The 21685-nt window shown below is 43.8% G+C and overlaps 1 protein-coding gene across 1 annotated transcript in view; it reads left to right on the top strand.

Moving 5' to 3' along the window:
- Positions 1–2661: 2661 nt before the first annotated feature.
- The window catches only part of PLBD1 (phospholipase B domain containing 1), a 49732-nt gene continuing 30708 nt past the window's right edge, over positions 2662–21685 (top strand). The window contains exons 1-2 of the mRNA XM_014834211.3: positions 2662–3421; positions 12981–13200. Of these exons, the coding sequence (XP_014689697.2) occupies positions 3310–3421; positions 12981–13200 (332 nt within the window). The 5' untranslated portion in view covers positions 2662–3309. The remainder of the gene's footprint in view (positions 3422–12980; positions 13201–21685) is intronic.

Below are 21685 nucleotides of genomic sequence, written 5' to 3'. Positions count from 1 at the left end.
ACATTGGATTGGTTTATGTGCCAAAAACAAATTTTTGTGGCATTACCTCATCGTACTTGTGGAGTCTATTTGTCATAGTAGTTAGCATTACCCTAACTAACACACAGAGTATGTAGGAATCTAGACCTGAGGCCAAGAGCCACAGATGCCAGCAGTGCATTCCTGCACACCACAATGAGGACCAGAAGAGAGAAACTACATCTTAGTGGAGGCCCCCAAGCCAAGAGGATGACACACAGAGTAGATGTCCCTTATCCAATGTCAGGTCAATACATAAGGCCCCTCAAACTAAGATCAACTTGAAGGAAAGAGGGGAAGGATATGGAGGAGTCAAAGGATGCTAAGGATTTAGCCCAAATAAGACTGAGTAACCTTAAATTTGGCATTCTAAAATTTCTACTGTCAGTAAATGAGTGCTTGAGTGCTAAGTTAATTATACCTTTTGGAAAAGAAACAAATTTCCATTATGTATATTTCATTCTGGAACTGTAAAATTTTGAATCCACTGTATATATGTTACAGCCAGGAAAGAAATATAGATAGAGGCTGCTATCTCTGTTTCTACAACTGGTCACCTGGCTATAGATATTCATGACTTCTTTTTCTTTCTTTCTTTTTTTTTTTTTGAGGAAGATTAGCACTGAGCTAACTACTGCCAATACTCCTCTTTTTGCTGAGGAAGACAGGCCCTGAGCTAACATCTATGCCCATCTTCCTCTACTTTATATGTGGGATGCCTACCACAGCATGGTTTTTGCCAAGGGGTACCATGTCCGCACCCGGGATCCGAGCCAGCGAACCCCGGGCCGCCAAGAAGCAGAACATGTGAACTTAAGCAGAACATCCGAACCTGCGCCACCGGGCCGGCCCCCATGACTTCTTTTCTCTACCTTCTTTCCATGTTTCCCCTGGGTTTGGGCCAGCATCTCAGGTAGTTGGGGTTCTTTGCCCATTGGGTGAGGAGCCTGAGTCCCCCGTGGTGCTGCCCAGGTGAGGTGACAGCACTTTCATTAGCCATTTCAGTAGGATGTGGTGATACAAGGGACTCCCCTGAGCCCTTCTGCTCCTGTCTCCTGCTGTGCAGCAGTGCAATTTCCATTTGAGGGTCAGCCTCCATCACTTTAACCAAAACTGTAATCCTATTCTTACTCATTTTTTTCAGGGGAGCCCAATAAAGACCAGGGAGCAATAATTCCTAGTCAATGCAACTATTATTGTGTCTCTTGGTGCAAACAAACCTCCTCCCTTGTTCACTGAAACTTCTAAACCAGTGGAGTCCAGATTCAGGAAAAACTGCTACCAGGAATAGAGAAATGGATGGTAAGTAGCCCCAAACCACACATGTCTACTACAGAAGTGATAAAAACATTTCACAGTAAACATCTTTGGTCATCCTCCCCTCAGCGTTGGTAGGAGTTTTGTTGCTCATTTCCTTCCCAGATATGGAAGGCAAGATTCATCATCATCTAATTCAGTGATTTTCAACTGACGGCAATTTTGTCCCCTAGGGACATATTTGGCAATGTCTGAAGACGTTTTTGATAGTCACAACTTGGGGGTGGAGGGGGGGGGGGAGAGTGATACTGGCATCCAGTGGGTAAAGACCAGGGGATACACAGGACAACTCCCCCAGAACAAAGAACTGTATGGTCCAAAATGTCACAATGCTGAGGCTGAGAACCCCTAATCCAATTAGTTTGTTTATATATATAATTTGCTTCCCCCAGTAGAATGCAAGCTCTGCGAGGGCAGGACCCTGTCCATCTTGTTTACTGCTCTATGCCTGGAACATGGTAGTCAGCAAATATTGGATGACTAAGTAACAGGCGAATGAATGCCTTTTAGTTCACATCAGACATTCTCATACACATGATCACATCCCAACACGTGGCTCCTTGGATTGGAAGGGTTAGTGATAGGGAGGAGGGTTGTCGAGGTAGCATGACTAAAATACTCCCAAGGGACAGCTGCCTTGAATGTCCTAATGTACTTGTCTTCAACATGGCACAACCAAAATCTTCAGAATTTGCCTTCATTTTCATTTTCTGGATCTAAGAAAAATGTGCATTTTTTACGAAGTCCTCAATTCCTTCAATTCATTAAATGATATTGTCATCCAAGTACTGTGATAGGTGCTGTCACCAAATGAAATTATGACTTAGGACTTGTGTTTAACAGTTTGCACAGAGATCTGATGTCACTGTTCTGTGTCTTTTCTAACAATTACATATGTATTTTCCCCTCTAGGAGAGGTACCTCTTGTCCTCCCCTCCCGTCTCCCCTTAACAGCTCAGTTAGGCTTGCAAGAAAGACCAAGGAGAAGAGTAAGGTGCCTAGGCCCCCAGCTGTGTGGTGGCTTGTCCCACCCCAGGTTCCCTCACTGTACCTTAAGCGTAGCTCTATTACAGCACCAATGGCAACTTCCGAGTACCCATTTATTCATAGGGCTTTGCCCCTTCTTGCCTGTGGTAGGCATGCTCTTAATTGTCTACATATCACTGGTACCTGGCACACAAGATGGGCTCAAGGAAAACTTATTGAATGAATAAAATGTCTTTTGCCTACTTCACAATGTCACCTAGGGCACCCTCTGCCAACTTCACAATGTCACCCAAGGCATAGTTTTGCCTACATCACAATGTCACTTTCAACTGACCCTGCACAGAAATGGGGACTTCACAGGGGCTCAGGGGTATACCAGTTTTCAGCCCCGTCTGAATCTCTCTCCAGTGGTGGCTCGAGCGAACGAAGAGAAAAGCAAACGATCCAGATTCTTGAGCTGCAGCAAACGGATGGAAGTTGAACAGCCTGGGATGAAGGGGCTCTGATCCCTGAGAGGTAAGGGACCTGTGAAGATCTCTCCAGAAGAATCAGAGCTGCGTGTAGGCGGGGGCATGCATTTCACCACTGCTCAGGGTGCCTCATCCCCGCTGCGACAGAGGAGTGGCCGGCCGGCCCTGGAGCCAAAGGCTAGTGGCGTTGATGTGAACTGATCTGTTCCAGCCGTGAGCCGCAAAACTGCCCGACGAGCGCGGAGAAAGTGGCACGATCCTCGACGTGCCCCTGGGGAACTTTCCTAGCACGACCTACTGGCAGCCAGAGGGTCAGACAGGACCCGCCCTTCCCACGCTGGGGGACCAGCAGGGCAAAGGTTGTTCCCAAGGCCACGTGAAGCTTCCTCCTCTCTAAAAGCCCCGGACAGGCAGGGCGAATGAAAAAGGAAAGTTAGGACGCCCAACCTCCGAGTCGCGGCGCCGGCTGCCAGCCCGAGAGCCCCTCCGCCAACAGCCGCCACCGCCGGCCGCAGCGATGGCCCGCCACCGCCCGGACGGGCGCCTCGGGCTGCCCGAGCCGCCCGCCCCGCCGCTCCCCCCGCTGCTGCTGCTGCTCTTGGTCGCCGCGGTGTCGCCGAGCCAGGCAGGTGAGCAGTGCGCGCCCCGGGGGAGAGCCCGCTGCGCCCGCCGCCCCAGCCCGCGGCCGGCCAGGTTGACTTCCAGCGCCTGTCTGGGTCCTGGGTGCACGCCAAGGAGCGCGCTTCCGCTGGGGGCCTGGCCCGCCTGGCTCCAGCCCTGCTGTACTCGGTGCTGGCCCCCGGGAAGGCCACGGGGCGTGCTTCTGCCAACTTAAAAAGTGTGGGCCAGAATTCTGGACAGGCAGATCCGTTCGCTCCTGAACCATTCTTGGCTTGCTGAGCCTCTGCTGGTCCTGAAAGCGCCAGCCAAAGGGCATCTAAATATATTTATTCACATCATAGCGGGCTATGATTCCAGGCTGCCGGAGTTTTTTTCTTGTTGATTGACAATGACTTTGGTTTAAAAGGCTAAGAAGTGCAACCTGGTATTGCCAGCTTCATATGTGCCAGACAGTATGCTAAAGGGATTTACGGTTTTTTCGATATAATATTCACTATAATCCTAAATAGGATTATTATCCCCATTCTACAGATGAGAAAATTTGAGACTGAGAGAAACTCAGTACAGTCATCCCTCGGGGTGGGGTGGGGGGATTAGTTCCAGAACCCCTGCGGATACCAAAAGCCGCAGACGCTCAAGTCCCTTATATAAAATGGCGTAGTATTTGCATATAACCTACCCACATCCTCTCATTTAAATCATCTCCAGTTACCAGATTTGTCAAGGTCTTGGCTTTGAAAGTCGCCACGTATTCTTAAATCTTTCCAGTCTTTTAAGCTGCCTGCACTTCTGGAATCAGAAGTGGTGCTCTCCCAGGCTCCTGACTCGATTTCTCTGCACATTCTGTTCCTTCCCTGGACCATGGAGGTGGTGTTGGTGCCACCTTTTGGCCCTGGGAGACTGCTCGTGCAGACACACCTGGGACAGGCTAGAGAACGCCCCAGATGTGGAAATGGCTCTTGTGTCTGGAATGCTGGCTGAAACTATCTCCCTATTCTGTTCTTCTTTTGGATTATTGGGATTATTTTAAATGTTTCTGTAGGTGGAGGGGACAGCCTGAGGAATGAGATAGAGACATTGTTTTTCTGAAAATGGGACACTGTTTATTCAAGAACATACCACCTGGAAAGAAACTGTTTCTTAAGCTGAGTTCCCTAGAGGATTAGCTGACCTGGTGCTAGCTGGGTCGGGAGTCAAGGCAGAGAGTGAGGGTACTGGTGCTGCAGGTGATCCTGACAGCGTGGCGTGGAAGCACAGCTGGTGATGTTCTCGCTGATGGTTTCGAAAGACTGGTCTCTGTTTCCTTTGTTCCGCCCATATGAACCTGTTTTCCAGGGCAGCTCTGGCTCTTGGTGTTACCCTTCTACTAGGCTGCCAGCAACCTGCAGGCAGAGAACGGGGCCTTTGTTATCTCTTGGTTTTCATGTTTTCTCGGAAGTGCCCAGCTCAGTCCTCTAAATTTAGTGAGTACCCAGTAAACACCTAAAGGATTACATTTTCATCCCCCTGGAATAAATTTTATATCCACTAATACGCAGCTATTTATCCAAAAACAACTTTTTTAACTTTTAAAGTTTACTTTATACTTTCCTTATTCCAGAAATCAGCAAATGACTGCACGTTCATGCTAGCCATCTCTCTCGAACTCTTGTAGACTTCTGGCGTATGATAGAGTTGACTGTATCTTTCCAGACTGAAAAGCCCCATATGTTTTTAGGATGTCTTGTGCAATTTTTCTAATGGTGTATATAGCGAAGTCAAGTTGCCTCTGGAGAAGGAGATGAGTTGGTTGCCAGGAGACTCTAAGGTGGCATGCGACTTGGTAAAACTGGTTCCAAATCTGGCCCTTGGCCTTGCAGGGCTAGACTCCAGAAATTCATTCTTTGCAGCGCTCCAGAGCTGATCATATACATGGAAGTTGATTCACCCTGATAAACACACAAGTCTATTTACCAAAATGCCAGTTGTTAATTTTTAGCAGACCGGATACTTACATTGCCTGCTCCAGGCACGTTCTTGCTGTTATCAAACTACACGGGGTAAATTGTATCAGGGATTCTCAGGCTGGAGGCTTGCTTCACTGCCTCCGCCTGGGATGGACACTTCAGTCAGCCCATGGTGCCCCTCCATTGGACAGTGCTCGCTGGGACCAGCTGGCGCTGACTCCTTTTCCCCACTTTCATGGCTCGCCAGGGCCCACCTAAGATATCAGATTGCCTCCCTAGACAGGCTAATACTTTTGTGTGGTTGTGGAGGCGTTCAGTGTGCTGGGAGTCGTTCAGTCTCCTTAAGGTGACTTGGCAGACCTATGGTTGAGGCCAATCTCAACTGATCCTTTAACTCTGAGGGCATTCTGATTTCCAAATTCACTTGAGGAAGGTACTCCATATGTTCACTCTTTCCATCACAGTTCTTCATTCTTGGAAGGATAGTATTAGAGAGGTGGTGTGGAATTCCAGAAACAGAACCCGTGGAGCCAGACTGCCTGGGTTTCAATCCTGCTCCAGTACTTAGTGACTGTGTGACCTTCAGTCGGTTATCTAACCTCTCTGCGCCTTGATTTCCTCTTCTGTAAAATGGGTATTATAAAAGTGTGAATCCTCATAAGGTAGATGTGAGGGATAGTGCCTGGCATACAATAGGGGCCATTATAATTGAGTGGCCATTGTTACTGGCCACTGGAGTTGCTTTTCTCCGCTAAGCATCTTTTGATAAGGCCACCAGGACTGCAGATGATAATTAGGTGCTGTGGAGTAGTAACTTGTTATAATAGCAGGATTTTCCCTTAATCCTGGCCCAACATTTCGGGGATTTGGGGTGCACATCAGCACATTAAGCAGCTGTTTCAGAAGACAGAGAGCAGTGTCCTAGGTCGCTTTCCTGGGTTATAACTGTCTGAAATCACCTCGATTATTTTTCCTAAGTGCAGTTGTATTAACCGTGGCTGCTTTAGAATTTCCCAACTCTTTTCTGTCTTTCTGAGCCTCACTAAGTCTTCCTACAGCTCATTCCCTTTGTCCTGGTGTTTCAAACCCAAAGGAAGTTAGTGTTCTCTATAAACTCAAATATTTTCTTGTGTTCTCTCTATGTCAGTTTGTGTAAAAGAATGTATACAAGATAGGTTCCAGAATTTCTGGGAGAAGTGCCCATTCCTTTTTATTATTAAACTTTGTTTCCTAGTCCTTCTGGAAATGTGACTCCGAGAACAAAGATCAAAATCTTTCTCCAGAAGAAAAAAAAATTAAAAAGGATCCTCCTGCAGTCTTTAAATTGAGGTAGAACATTTTTTAAAACTTTTTAATGGTAGTTTACTTTTCATAATATATAAACTATGAATCATGTGACCTTGGGACTTTGTTCTGATATGCAGAACAGAAATTTTTGTTTTCACACTTCCTTAGGCATTATTTTTACTTTTGTCACCTGTTATCTTTTGTTTTGTTGGATTCCAAATTACAAAGCGTTAACTATTGAGATAGCAAAAGAAGTGGCAGCACCGATAACAGAATAAATGTCAAAGGATTTGTTCTGTTCAACATTTTAAGGGTTTTTTTTTTTTTTTAGTGCATTTAAGCCTCATCTTTTACTTAATGGAGTAGGTTCCAGTTACTCCTACAACTTCTATTTCAGAATCTTTCGAAAATTTAGCTTTAAGATGTGGCTAGAAATTTTATCAATAATGTTATTATGAAATTTCTTTGTCCTACTGCAAAACAGGAATTTGCTCAGTGTGGTAAAAAATGAAACTAATAGAGGTAGTGCAATTGTGAGGAAACTTTAGCCTAAAACTTGAAATTCTGTATCTATACGAACAAGAAATATCATGTTATAATTTTTCAGCGGGAAATTGTGAAAGTTTCTTGATTGAAAGGGACAGGCTTGCTCTGAAATTTGCCATTAACCTTGCAAATACAGTTACAATTCCAACATAAGGTAATGTTGAGTTATTCAAACCAGCATTTGCAAACCTAAGATACCAAAATTGTAATTCACAATTAGAAATCAAGAATTAATATGCTGTAGACTTGATATGAATCTGTCTCCAATTATGCCCTTCCCAGCTAGGGTGAAAGTTTGGGACTTAGGTGACCCCATAATCAATAAAGCATTGTGTTAGACCCAAAGTAGTCGACACAATGAAATGTGAGGTGACACCCCTGATTCTCAAGGAGCTTGTAATTAAGTTTATTGGGCCAAATACATACAGATACACATAACTAAAAAAAGATCTAGATGAGGAGTGGGCTCAGAGTGCCGAATCACAAGGGAGCAAAATTGGCTCCCTGTTGATAGGACTTTTGGCCGGAAATCTGATTGAAGCTGGCAGTGAAGAATGAGTTCGTTTTGAGGAGATGAAGGAAAGGGATCATTCCACATCTAAGCAAATCTCTAGCATTTTTCTGCGTAAGTGTTCTGTTGCTTGAAGCTATTTTTTAAAAGCTATATCCCTTTCTACCTACCTGCTGTATCAGGCACATTCTGCATCCCACCTCACATCCTCTCACCTGCCTTTTACTCTAGCTTCATGCAGGTGTAAATGAGGCACCTCGCCTGAATGACATTGCAAACATCCCTTGCTTTCCATCTCAGAGCTTCTCTGAAATAACCATTTAGCACTGGAGCACGTGCAAACCTGGGAGTGAGGTTTATGAGGTTAACACTTCATAGTGCAACCTTTGACCTAGGCAGGATGGGAGCAGGCGGGTAAATGCTCCCTCTTCCATCCCTGGGATGGGGTCTTCAGAGGCTTATTCTGTGCGCTTCATTGGACCGTCTCAGAATGCACCCCTGAATTAGCTTTCCCTCCTTTGCTGTTTCACTCTCCCAGTCCCAAATTCCTGTTCCCTGGGAGCACATCCCCAGATAATCCTCCTTTTAGCAAGGGTCCTCGGCTCTGATTTCTGTTGGGAATGAGAGCAAATCACCTACTTATAATTTTGTTGCCTGGAATTTGTTTATTCATGAATTAGTTATTTTCTTAGTGACTCTGATGAAAAGTCAAAGCAAATCTAAAAACCAGCCATCTATTTACTGAGGGCCCTTGGAAAGAAGAGAAGTGTAATGCCAGGGTACACAGAGAGTACCGAGGGACCACGCTCAGCGGACATGGAAGAGAAAAACAATTCAAGGATCAGAATCAGTGAACTATTAGCTAAACCCAGTCTGAACAGATTAAGTTGCAATCTTAATTTTTAAATATTTTCTCTCATATATTCTGCCTCTGCTCTCAGTGTTTCTTTTTTTCTCTATCTAACTGACTGAGTATATTAGGAAAACATCATATTGCTTGGTGTTGTAAACTACTTATTCTTTCATAAGTGAGGTGCGAGGAAACTTCAGTTCTGAATATGGGAGAGAGTGATTTAGGCCACTTATGACTGTGAATTTTTTTTCAGCTGAAGACAGTTAACTCATAGAAAATCTTAGTCAGAACTTACAATTAAATAAAAGAAATTTAATTTGAGTGTTTGGGTTTTTACATAGAGAGAGATATAAAAATGATGGCGCTTCTTCCTTCTTTATTTATAGAAGAAAAATACTCTGTTTTTATAAAGTAACATTCCTACTCATTCAACAAATATTTATCAAGTGCATTGGTTTTGGAGATGTTGCTGTTAAAAATGTTTAAATCTTGTTTTTCATTTTCACAACTCGAGAGAAAATATGAACATACGGCTTGTGCTCCTTGGGCATCTGAACCATCCTCTGCGCCCCGTACCTAGGCCTGAAGACATGATGACTTGAGTTACTTTAGACTAACTTCTGTGAATGTTCTGATAAACTTCACTTTATTTCAAGAACACGCATGATTAAACTAGATTCATCACAGAATTATTATTGTGCCAGGTACAGTGCTCCCAGGATACACAGTGGTAAACAGAAGCACTCCCTGCCTTCACGGAGCCTGTATAAAGCTAGGTTAGGATTAGAATTATGTAATATTTTCTACCTTTTCCCTATTACACTTTTCACACCATCCACCTCCCAACATGGAGATGCCTTTAAAAAATAGAAAAGTATAATGGCTTGAACTATTAAAGGAGTTAAGAAAAATCATAAAATAGCATGGTAGTGGGAAAACCAGAAAGAGTTGATGTGTGGAGAAAACACTGAAGAATGGAATACAGCGATTAGGGGTGGAGCGCGAAACTCAGATTTTGTCTTACTTCTCAAAGCACTGGCTGAATTAGTCAGCTTGCTAGCAGTAAATTTTTATCACTGAATTCTCTTGAGGACTGGGTAAAAGTTTTTTTTCATGCACGGAGGTATACTAGTGTCAAAAGGCCCAGATTTGCAGAAGTTTGTTATTTGTGGTCAGGAAATTAGGTCGTACCAGTAACAGTGAAAACACAGTGCTTGAGTGCATAGATTGAGAGCAAGCCATGGTTTACAGCAAAAGGGGCTTCTGGAATGGAAGGTGAACGGAAGGGAAGGCCAGGTGCTCCAGATGAGAAATGTCAAGGCTCTGGAGAAGGAGACAAAGCTAAAATCATGCTATGTGGTTAGAAGCGAAGGAGAAGAGACTAACAAGGCTTGCTCACCTTCCTGCTTTCTTTTACAGTTCCTCTTTATGACCCCTCCCCCTGCCGGGCAATTTGTGGCTGCCTTTTGTTTAGTGAGCCTTGCTTTCTCATTTCTTTCCAAAGCTCACTGGAGGTGAGGATAGAAGAGAATGTGTGAAAAAAGCTGGGGAAGAACTGAGGCGATGGCATTTGTGGTCCAAAATCAATTTGGAAAACATATTTACTACATTTGGGAGGAGAAGAAGGGAAGTTTCTGCAGATGCTGCCCATAATTGTCAAATTGTGACCAATTGGCTTTATTAACAATTAAACTACTATTCGTCACCAGGAGTCTGTTGACAAGTATTCTGCACCCACCTATGTTTCTTTATGTCATTACTTATGCTAATGTGCTGATGTCACAAGAACTTCTGAAAGCACTGGACCCTGGTGATCACTTATTTTTAAAACTCTTTCCTCCCATGTATCTGGAACAACCTTCTCCTGAATCTCCACCTTTGCCTGCCTTCTTCCTCATCCTCTGCTGGGTTCCTCTTTAACTTGTGTACCCAACAGCACCCTTGATAACATCATCTGGATAATTCCATAAGCACTAGAAATTTAAAGTATCCAAAATAAAACTCATATTCTCTCCCAACCCATCCTCCATCTTCTGCTTTTTTGCTCCATGATCTGTCAGCCTGAAACCCAAGTCCATCGAGGTCTCCTCTCTCTCTTGCGTAACTCGTGTTTAATCAAAACCTTCTGAGTATCTCTCCCACCAACCTTCACCTCTTTAGCTCTACATTTCTATGATACTTTAGGTATCACAACTAGCCTTAACTATAAACGAGAACTTTTTCAAGCTCCCTCTGACCTTTCATCCATTCTGCATACTCTGCCAGAGTGACCTATCTAAAGTGCAAAACTGATTTGTTTACTTGACTACCAAAATTCTTCAATGGCTTCTATTTCCTAGAAATAAAATTCTTCAGCTTACATTCTTGGCTTTCATGATCTGGTTTCTGCCTACCTATCCAGCTTCATCCATCACCCCATGCACTGTGTGATCTGGAAAACATCACATACCGCTCTCCAACCTGCCATGAGCTGGTCCAACCCCTCTGACTTTGCATATGCTGTTTCCTCTGCTTGAGATGTTCTATTTCGTTAACCACCTAACAATCTCAAAATTGCTATTTAAGACTCAGGAAGCAACACTCCCTTTGTAGGGGTTGACTTGCTCTATAAGCTCAATGAACCTTGTATGCACATCTTCTTTAGGTCTTAGCACATTGCACTGTAACTGACATGTCTGCCCCTACTGCTGGCCTATGAACTCGAGACAGAGACTGTTTCCTCAGCACTTGATATAGTGCCTGGCTCATAACAGGTACTCAATACATATCTGTGAAAGGAAGGAGGAGAGAGAAAAAAAGGAAAAAAGAAATGGAGAAAGGAAATGACATAGAGTATATTTTTTTGTCTAATAAATTATTGCACAGCTGCTTGGGTTAAAGATAAACTTTACATTCAGGTCCTCAGAGAGGTGGGAGGAGGCCAAAAGGACACACAGCTTCTAGGTTGAGGCTCAGAGGATGGATGTTGTATCATTCACTGAGAGGGGGAGCAGATGGGGAGTAGGTCTGGGAGGGAATATGAGTTTAGTTTGGGACATGCTGAGTTTTTAGTGGTTAAGATACTAGAAAGCTCAGATTAAATATTTATGTAGGGTTACCAGTTGTCAACATTTAAAATTAACTCAGCATTACATTTTTTGGATGCAATGGTTGTCTCTCAAAGGAGCACTAAAGTTTAAACTTAATGCTAGAGCATCATGGCGTCTGGGCCCGTGCGGCCTGGGTGAGGGGCGAGGACTTGGTCAGACTTAGAAGCGAATGCTGATTATGACCCTTAAAGAATGATCCTGACCGGGAAAGTCAGTTTATTCAGAGTAGAGTCATGACCGTAATGGTGGGCCTTCGTTAAAATAGTGAAGTGGAGCCACTGCAGAGAGAGCCGTAGGGTGCAGGAGCAAGAAGGCACGAGGTGGAGCAAACCCCATAAGGAAAGTGGGTAGCGGAACTGAGGTGAACCAGAAGGGAGAGATGGGTACAGGATTTGTGAGGGTGAATTCACAGAATTATCAAGAACTTAGGGAGTCACAGGTGATAGATTCGATTTTTTTCTGAAAAATAGGAATTAATGACATGTGTGAAGAATTAAGCAGGAGAGATGGGATAAGGAGCCAGAGAATATGGATGCTTTGCCCCAACTGGTGAGAGGAATGGAAGATGTTGCTGACCAGGGATGTGAATGGTATCCTTGGTTTAATCAAGAGGTGGGCGAGGGGTGGGCCTGGTGGCATAGTGGTTTGCAGGCTCAGCTTCAGCAGCCCCAGGTTCACGGCTTTGGATTCCAGGTGCGGACCTATGCACCACTCATCAAGCCATGCTGTGGTGGCATCCCACAGACAAAATGGAGGGAGGTTGGCACAGATGTTAGCTCAGGGCCACTCTTCCTTAAGTAAAAAGAGGAAGATTGGCTACAGATGTTAGCTCAGGGCCAGTCTTCCTCACCAAAAAGAAAAAAGAGGTGGGGGAAAGCTCCAACTCCAGCCTGGCCCAGAATCCCATCTCTAAGGATGAAGCACTTAGACCCACCTCTAGGATGCTCTAACTATGTCCCTACCTTTGACCTGGGCTCATCCTCCTTGATCAAGTCTCACTTATAAGAAGGACAAACTACAGTGGCAGATTTCCCAATTCTGAGAGAATGGAACTGTTTAAAAGCAAATGTAGGGGACGGCCCCATGGCCCAGGGTTTCACCGGTTTGGATCCTGGGTGCAGGCATGGCACCACTCATCTGGCTACACTGAGGCGGAGTCCCACATAGCACAACCAGAGGCACTCACAACTAGAATATACAACTAGGTACTTGGGGGCTTTGGGGAGAAAAGAAAAAAAAGCAAATGTGTTGGAATTGTTGGTTACATAGGAAAGAAATGCATCAGCAACTCAGTTAAATGGCATCCTATCATTCTGTCCTTTTCTTTTCTTCCAGTGGTCTACTCTGCAACTGCGTACTGGATGCCTGCGGAAAAGACAGTACAAGTCAAAAACGTAATGGACAGGAATGGGGATGCCTATGGCTTTTACAATAACTCTGTGAAAACCACAGGCTGGGGCATCCTGGAAATCAGAGCGGGGTATGGTTCTCAGACCCTGAGCAATGATATCACCATGTTTGTGGCCGGCTTTTTGGAGGGTTACCTCACTGCCCTGTAAGTACCCCAAGTCATGGTGGAGTGCTGCCAGGCAACCTCTGTCCTTTTCTTTGTCCACCAGTGGCTCTTGTCTTCCTGGCGTTGTACGTTAGAAGCGCAAAGCAGCTGAAGCCCTTCTCATAGGATAGAAACGTTATCAGACTTGCATTTCTACCTATAATCACTACCTGTCTAGAAGGAACAAAGCTCCCAGTTGTGGCACTTGCCTTTTAAAATCTTTCCTTGTCATCAAACGATTTTAAAAGACAGTTAAGGGGCCAGCCTTAGGGCCGAGTGGTTAAGTTCACATGCTCTGCTTCGGTGGCCCGGGGTTTCACTGGTTCGGATCCTGGGCACGGACATGGCACCGCTTGTCAGGCCACGCTGAGGTAATGTCCCACATGGCACAGCCAGAAGGACTTACAACTAGAATGTACAACTATGTACGAGGGGCTTTAGGGAGAAGAAGAAGAAAAAAAAAAGAAGATTGGCAACAGATATTAGCTCTGGTGCCAATCTTTAAAAAAAATAAAAGACAGTTAAACCATTTCATCCTACTATTGATTATCTGGGAGAAAGCAAATGAAGGTACAAAATAGAGAAGATTAATCAAAAATAAAATGTAAGAGCATTTATTTTCAACAGTCTTAAAACAATACTTTCAAGTGGGCAAAGATTTTTAAATTGAAATTTTAATGTCTAATATAAACATTCTTTCCAATTCTATTGTTACTTGATTCTTGTGTCCTTCCCTTATGAAAAATAACAAAAATGTAGTTCACAATGCAATCAGGACACATCCTTTTTAGAGAAAAGCTCTTTAAGGAAAAGAAAGTTGGAATTCCTTGAATCAAGCCTCATCCTTCCTTTGATAAAAAGTGTCTTGATGACTTGGCTTTCTTCTTTATTCTCTGTGACCTAGATTGTTGAGTGCAGGTTAACCAAACCTTAAATTGCACTGTTACCACCTTAGTCATAGTAAGTGCACTGTTGGTCTTAATCTGTTTCTGCAGCCTCAAGATTCTGTCAGATATTGAATGACCATTATTGGGCTGCGACTTCTCTTTTTTAATTTAAACTAGAAATTCCTGTTTTTAATTTTATACCAAACCTTCATTATCTTACCACACAAGTCCTCTTACTAGTATACTAATCGGAGATGTATAAAACTTTATAGGGCCAGCCCTGGTGGCCTAGTGGTTAAGTTCAGCGTGCTCAGCTTCAGCAGCCCAGGTTTGATTCCCAGGCGTGGACCTACACTGCTCTGTTAGTGGCCATACTATGCTGGTGGCCCAGATGCTAAAAAATAGAGGAAGATCAGCATGGATGTTAGCTCAGGGCGAGTCTTCCTTAGGAAAAACAAAAAACACTTTATAAACTGAATAAGATTTTAAAAATATGTTCAAAACGGTATTGCACATGTAAAAATCTGAACTTTTTATCTTTCTCTCTAAATCTTTATCCATTTCTGTATCCACAGAGTTCTGATTGCATTATTTAAATTGAGTTGCCAGTTTGGAGAAATAATTCAGACCGAAGTGGTGTGAATATAAATATAATAGATTGACTCATGGGTGATATACATCACGGGTTATTAAGGGAAACTGTGCGATTAGAAGGAGCAGCTCTAATCTGTGAGAATGTTGTAAGGATAATCATGTCTTCCTTGGTTACTGGAAAGCTCAAGGAGTTTGATTGAGAAAGCTTCTGAAAAAGGTGGCACTTCTGATATTCTTACGTCACAGAAAAACATGCATTTTAACATCTCACTCTTGGAAATGGCTTTACCATTTCACCTGTATTCTTAATATAAAGCATTGACCTATCCTTGAGTACTTGTATCCATTTACCAAGAAAATCCATAGATTAATTCTATTAAACCCATTCTATTAATAACTTTTTTATACTTCTATATTAGAGTGAAAATTACTTTAATTTTATTTCTTAAAGAAGACAGCCTCTATTCAGTAACTCTTTTCTTATTTACTTTGCCTTTTTGCCATGTACTTACAAAGGAAATTGGACATATATGTCAGTCTTATAAGATTAAAACAAACAAACAAACCACTTCCTGCACATTTTTGAGACCCAGGCTTTTAGCATCTGGCAACTGAGTCTGCCTTCCCCTCAGACGAGTAGCAGCAGCCTGTGAGCGAATGTTCAGGAGTGCGGGAGAGACCAGTCTAGTAACCTTAGTCAATACTGATCCTTAAGGAAGAGTTGGGAAACACTTGACAGCACTTCTGCTGCAGAGAACTACTTGAAAAGGATACTTTAATCCTAAGTACTATAGGAGTCCCAGAGGAAGGCACCCCAGTGGGCCAGAGCAGTCACAGAAGGCTTTGTGGAAGAAGTGAGTTGTGGGTCTGGCATCTGCTAGATGAGAACCTTTTGGTTTTGCTGGGAAGAGGGAGAAAATCATCCTGAGCTGGAGGTAACAGAACAGAGTACTGAGAAAAGGTCTTGAGTCTGAAATGAGTAAGTCACATTTACAGTGAGCAAGGAGTGGAGGTTCCAATGGAGCAAGCAGAGGACAACAAATTGAAAAAAGGCAACTGAAGGCCATGTTGTGGAGGGCTTTGAATGGACGTCCATCCGCCCGTTATCATTCTCTATTTCAAGAGTAGAGTGCTCAGTTTTCTTGAATTTGAAAGACAACCTCTCCGTTCATCTCTATCTCATATTTGTGTCTGTGGTAATTCTCCTCACCTGCTTGAGATGGGCTTCCTGTATATGTGGTACCAAGAGTCTGAGAAGACCGCCGCTCTGCAGAGAGCTTGCTACATCTCATTGAACAGGAGAAGATGTTGGTGAGTAGGAAGACGCATGATAAAGAACTAAAGAGAGAAGTCAGTATTTGTATATTTGAAGAAGAAGAAGAAGGAAAAAGAGAAAGAAGAGAGCACAAAAAGAAAGAAAGAAGGAAGGGAGGGAGGGAGGGAGGAGAACAGGAAAGAGGAAGAGGAGGAGGAAGAATTACAACCAAAACTATCTTTAGAAGGGTATTTTCCATAAGCTCCTTCTCAGAGGCTGTCATTCTAACTGCATTACTGAAAAGTCAGATAAGTAGGGGAATTTCCGAATCAGCATGCATTTAAAGGACCTGCTCTGTGCCTAGCTTAAAGCTCAGAATAGTAGGATGTGATCCAGCCTGCTGAAAACAGACCCCGGGCAATGGGATGGGGAAGAGAGGAGAGAGGGAGGAGGCTATCACTTTCCTTCCTCCTCTTCTGATATGTTCCAGGAGATGAAGGTTTATTACACATTCTGATGCCCAAGAATTTATTTTGAAGGAAGGAGATATTCCAAATGGAGTAGAAAAGCTGGGCTCTCAGTGTCAAGAGCTCCAACAGGGAGACAGAAAAGAAGGGATGCTGGAAGGATTCACAGAATTGTGACTTCCAGACCAAAGGCACCACCAGGGCCTGCTGAAGTCAGCACCGCCCCTGCACAGCCCGCCATACACTGTCTCAGCTGAGCACTGAGAGGCAGTGTGGCTCCCTCTGAGCAAAGGCATGCAGTGTTCTCTGAAGCAAAGCAGAGGAGCAGCGTAAACTGTCAGCCATCTGGAAGCTGTGACTGTAGCCACAAACCGGTGGTAGAGAAGGAATACAAATCACAGGCTAGATTGGTTGGTTTGTTCTCAGCTAAACAGGAGCAATTGTCTGAGAAACAAAAGCAATGTCATACACAAACATCGTTGTCCCAACTTGAAACTATCTTGCTTGGACTGTTACTTGGGGATGCTTTGCAAAGTGCGATCCCGCATTGCCAAGACTCAAGAGCCAAGAGCAAGGGCGTCTGAGCCTGGGCTGAGAAGATGAGTTTGTGCCAGATGCCAAAAGAAAGAGATGTCTTTTCTCGTTTTCCTCTCGGCTTGCAGGGTTGCTCAGGCAGCTGCCAAGAGCAGTGGGAAATGTAGGGCTGCTGCTTTTTTCCACATTGCCACATTTAAAATGGAGTAGTGTTCCTTATATCCTCCTTAACTGTGCGGGGAGGAGGCGTGTGAGAGGATGGATATTGTGGGGTGAACAATTGAGATGTTGAGATAAGGAGGCTGGTTTAATCGCCTTGGATGACATAGTTTGCTCTTTCCAACCAATGAAATACTTGAGAGACCAAATGAAAACCCACAAAGAAGTATCCTCAAATCCTCCGTCATTTCCCTTGAAGAGTTCAATAATTTGTTGCTTCCTTGAACTTTTACAACACTCTCCAGGTAACGATTTAGTCCTGGGCTCAGCCCTTTGTACCTTATCATGAAGCTTAAGGCCATCTACCTGCGCGGCTCCTGCAGTTATCACATGCAGCAGCAGCCAGATCCAGCTGGAGTAGGCCACAGCTTGGAGTAGGTGCTAGATATTTCTAGAGTCTTCTCTCCCTGTCTTGCCCTTCCTCACACTCTCTTCTTTTCTCCATCTTTTTCCACTGTCCCTGCCCCCACCCATCCTGAGGAGTTGTCCACTGCAGGGAGTTGACATTGCCTCCAAGCGTGCATTGCAGATGGGCTCTTGAGCTGTACTGTGATGCCCCTTCAGCCTCTCACACATCCGCTTCCCACCAACTCTCAGAACCATGATGTCCTGAGAGCCAGAGCTACGTCTCCCATATCTGCCTGTTGAAATGTTGCCCAGCCTAGAAGACCTATCTCAGATGCTGTCTTTGTGATGTTTTTTCTGATCCCATTCCCACTGGCTTGGAGCTCCATCTCTCCCCTCCACCATCTGTTCATGCTTTGAGGGCAGGGTCTCTATCTTACTCATCTTTCCATACCCAGACACCTGGCACAGCACTTCTGTCCCCAGCAGCTACGTAATTACATGCTTATTAAGTTTAATTGAATTCTTTGGCTACTTCAATTCTATTAGAGATGAATCAGAAGTGTAAGGTATGTATTTTCACATAATGCAGTGTCTGGCCAGCTTGGCCAAATGAAGTTTCTTCCTTTGTTTTTTAACTCTATGGCGTGGGTCCCAAAGAGTTGCAAATTCAGAGTCTCCGATGTCTCACTAATGATGGAAAAGCTGATGATAGTCATAGATTGATTTTTAGTAAAATGAATCATGAAACTTTTCTGGAAAGACTGGTGATGAGGAAGTGGGGACCTGGTCTGCTCTAGTTTTTAGTAAAGTGGCTGATCTCCTGTGTTACTGAGGCAGCTGCTGAAATGAGCTCCTCTAGAATTACCCAGTTTGAGTGGCCCAGTTCAGTGCAACAAACACTTGTGCCAGTCTCTGGGGACAGGGAGAAAGATAAGGGGGAGAGTTAGTTCCTCAGAACATTCTTCAGAGGACTCCTCTTAAGTTAGGATGTTGACACAAAGTTGCGAAAACTATGATGAAAAGAGGTTCTAACAAGATTATGGCACAAGTAGGGGAAGTAGTCAAAGGTGGTATCTTTTTTGTGTTTGGCCTCCTACCAAGAAATACCAGGAGAATCTCCTCCACACCCTCAACTTGCTCCTTTTGGTGCTAGAAATTGAATATGCTTCCAGGTCAAGGCTGTGGCAGAGCAAAGTAAGATGCAGTCTCACCCTCAAAAATACCAAATGGCCCGTCAGCTAGTAATTGTTTGGAACTTAAGATGAACCACAAAACAACAATGATGATGATGATGACTAACACTTATGTAGCATTTAAAATGTGCCAGACACTGTTCAAAGCATTTTATGTATGTTAAATTATTTAATCCACAATAACACTGTGAGGTATGTATCATTATTATCCCCATATTATTGGCATGAAAACTTGGGCACAGAGAAGTTAAGTAACAAACTGAAAATCACAAAGCTAGTACGCAGGAACCAGGATTAGAAATCAGGTTCTCTAATTACAGAGTTTGTGTGCACATACACGCACAAATGGATTAATCACTATGGGAAATATGAAAGGAGCCAGGTATGGTCTCAGACCCAGAAAGTCAAAACAATTAGGAAAGAGTAGGAGACAGCACATGACAAATGGTAAGTGATGTGGCATTAACATAATTGAAAAAGATTCAGGAAAAGGTGGGTGTACATGTGTCTCCATGATTCTCACGTATGAACACGTGTGGCAGATGTGAAGGTGAGCAATTCCCCGCCAGCTTGGGAGGAAGGTTACTGACTTGACACACTAAGGAGCTGAATCTAAATCGAGCTCGTTCATGATGTGGCTACTAGTGTTAGCTCTGTAGGAGGAGAACTCAGAAGTGTGGAGAAGTTGGGAATCTTGCTTATGGTCGCACAGCCTAGCAGTAGTAGAGTCAAGCTCTGAGCTCAGAATTCAAAGCCTCTACTCTTAACTGCTATACTATATGGTTCCCCCAAAAGTGTAGGACCCCTCAATGGGCAGGATCAGTTGAGGCCTCCACTTCTGATGTCAAGGTCTTTCCCTGCTCTGAAAGTCAGAATGAGTCGAAAAATCTAGTCCCCCTCTCACCCTTTGAAAGAAAAATTCTCAATAATTCTAGCCCAGTTACCCGCCTATACCTCCACCTGTCTTCTCTACCATTACGTGGACATCCTCAGCAACCACCTCTGAGTTAAGATGAACGTTCTTCTGTTTCAGGGTTTCTCAGCCTCAGCACTGTTGACATGTTGGGTTGAATTAGTCTTTGTTGTGGGAGCTGTTCTGTGCATAGTAGGATGTTTAGCGGCATCACTGGCCTCTGCCCTCTAGAGGCTGGCTGCACCTTTCTCTCCCCTAGTGGTGTGACAACCAAAAAAGTGTCCATACATTGCCACATGCCCCCGGAAGGAAAAATCACTCCAGTTGAGAAACACAGCCCTGTTTTGAAACGGACTGAAGAACTGAGAGGGCCTAGAACTCTGGATGGGCTGGGCAGGGTGCAGTGCTAGAAACTTCAGGTAAAAGTATGCATTTTTGGTTTCTTTACCTGAGTGAGCATTATAAGTCAATAGCACACAAATTATTTTTTCCAAAAAATAGAACTTTATTTTCATATAAATCATTTTAATTTTAAGAGCCTATTCTTCCTTATGGCAGAAAACGTTACTATAGTCATTTCAGTAAACTTACTAATTTATCATTTAAATGGAGTCAATTCAGAATGTTCCACTCCTCTTCCAAACACTTTTCCCCAGAATGGGTTAGCGTTAAAGAGGCATCTTGGAGGGAGAGGAAATGTTTAAGCAGTGGTTGTCCTGTGTCCTTCTCTGGCATCCACTGCAGTGGAACAATCTCCTTTAGTCTTTAGTTTGGGTATTTCTCCATCCGACATCTGATGAGGCTTCCGTGGTCGCCCTGTTCTCCACTGTGTAATCAATACCACCTGAGCTTGCAATATTCACCACAAGTAGAAGTCCCCTGTCCCCAGCAGGTCTATCAGCTCAGTGTCCACTTATTCTACCCTAGGCCACACAAGAAAACATTTGGCTGCTCCCCAAAACTCACGGAGGTGTACAGGGGTGCTATGTTTGGCTTACGAGCCTAGGCAGTCCAGGTAGCCATCTCTACTTCCCCATGGAATCATAGAGCAGGAAACTGTAGGGTTATTGCCTTCCTGAGCAGCGAAATCAAGTCATCAAACTCACCTGGAGTTTCTGCATTCCCTTTACCTGAAGTATGAGGCCAGGGCAGAGGGTCCCTTTCTTGTCACCTGCCTACCTGTCTAGCTTTTTTGCTGTTCTCTCCCCCAGGTTTAGAGGTGGTGGGAAGGGAAAAGTGACCAACTTGATAGTGGAATTGATGTGTCAGAATAAAAGATATATAAACAAAACTTAAAAGCAATAATTCAGTTTTTAAAAAATATTTACAAATAATTTGAAGGAAAAGCTCTCATGAAGTGAAGCTTATTGAATTTAAGGACCATATAAAAAATATTTCAAAGGATTTCAATGTTGTTTACCTAACTGACAATAAAACTCTATTTTCATTTTATTAGTTTCAATTCTGGAAACTTCTAGATAAAGGATCTCTAAAGTTCCAAAGTATAGGGAACGAAATTCCCATTCTTGAAATCTGAGTCACCTCCTGCTTACAATGCTGACCTCCCTAGGTCAGTAAAAAGCATCAAATAAAAACCACAACTAGGGCTTTCAGTAAACTTCCAGTCCAGAGGGTGCAAGAGGCTCACAGTTTGACCCACTTTGTTCCAAACTTATAGCAAATGATAGAAAAATTATATAGAAAGAGAACCTCATAATAATATAGCTGAGTCCCAAAGCCAGATTAAACATCTCTTGAACCAGAAATGAACCAGAAAACAGGGTGATGAAGTATGGATCTGCCAGGCTGCTGGCATGAAGCAGGCAGAGACAACCACCCCTGGTGACGGGTGAAGGCCTCAGTGCTCTGAGTGAGCTGAGTCAAGGCTGGGAAGCAGGACTAACCTTGCTGCTTTGACTGTTTATTGAAAGAGGAGGCTGCAGGATAACTTCTACTGATGTGCATCCTAGTGTACAGATTTATAAGAAACCATGAGCTTGAAGCAGGGGCACGGCTGGGGCAGCAAGAACTGAATTATCCATGTGCTGGTTCAATTACAGATATATCTCCAATAT

Source organism: Equus asinus, chromosome 22 (genome assembly GCF_041296235.1).
Source record: "Equus asinus isolate D_3611 breed Donkey chromosome 22, EquAss-T2T_v2, whole genome shotgun sequence".
NCBI lineage: Eukaryota > Metazoa > Chordata > Mammalia > Perissodactyla > Equidae > Equus > Equus asinus.
This window is presented reverse-complemented; position numbering and strand designations above follow the sequence as displayed.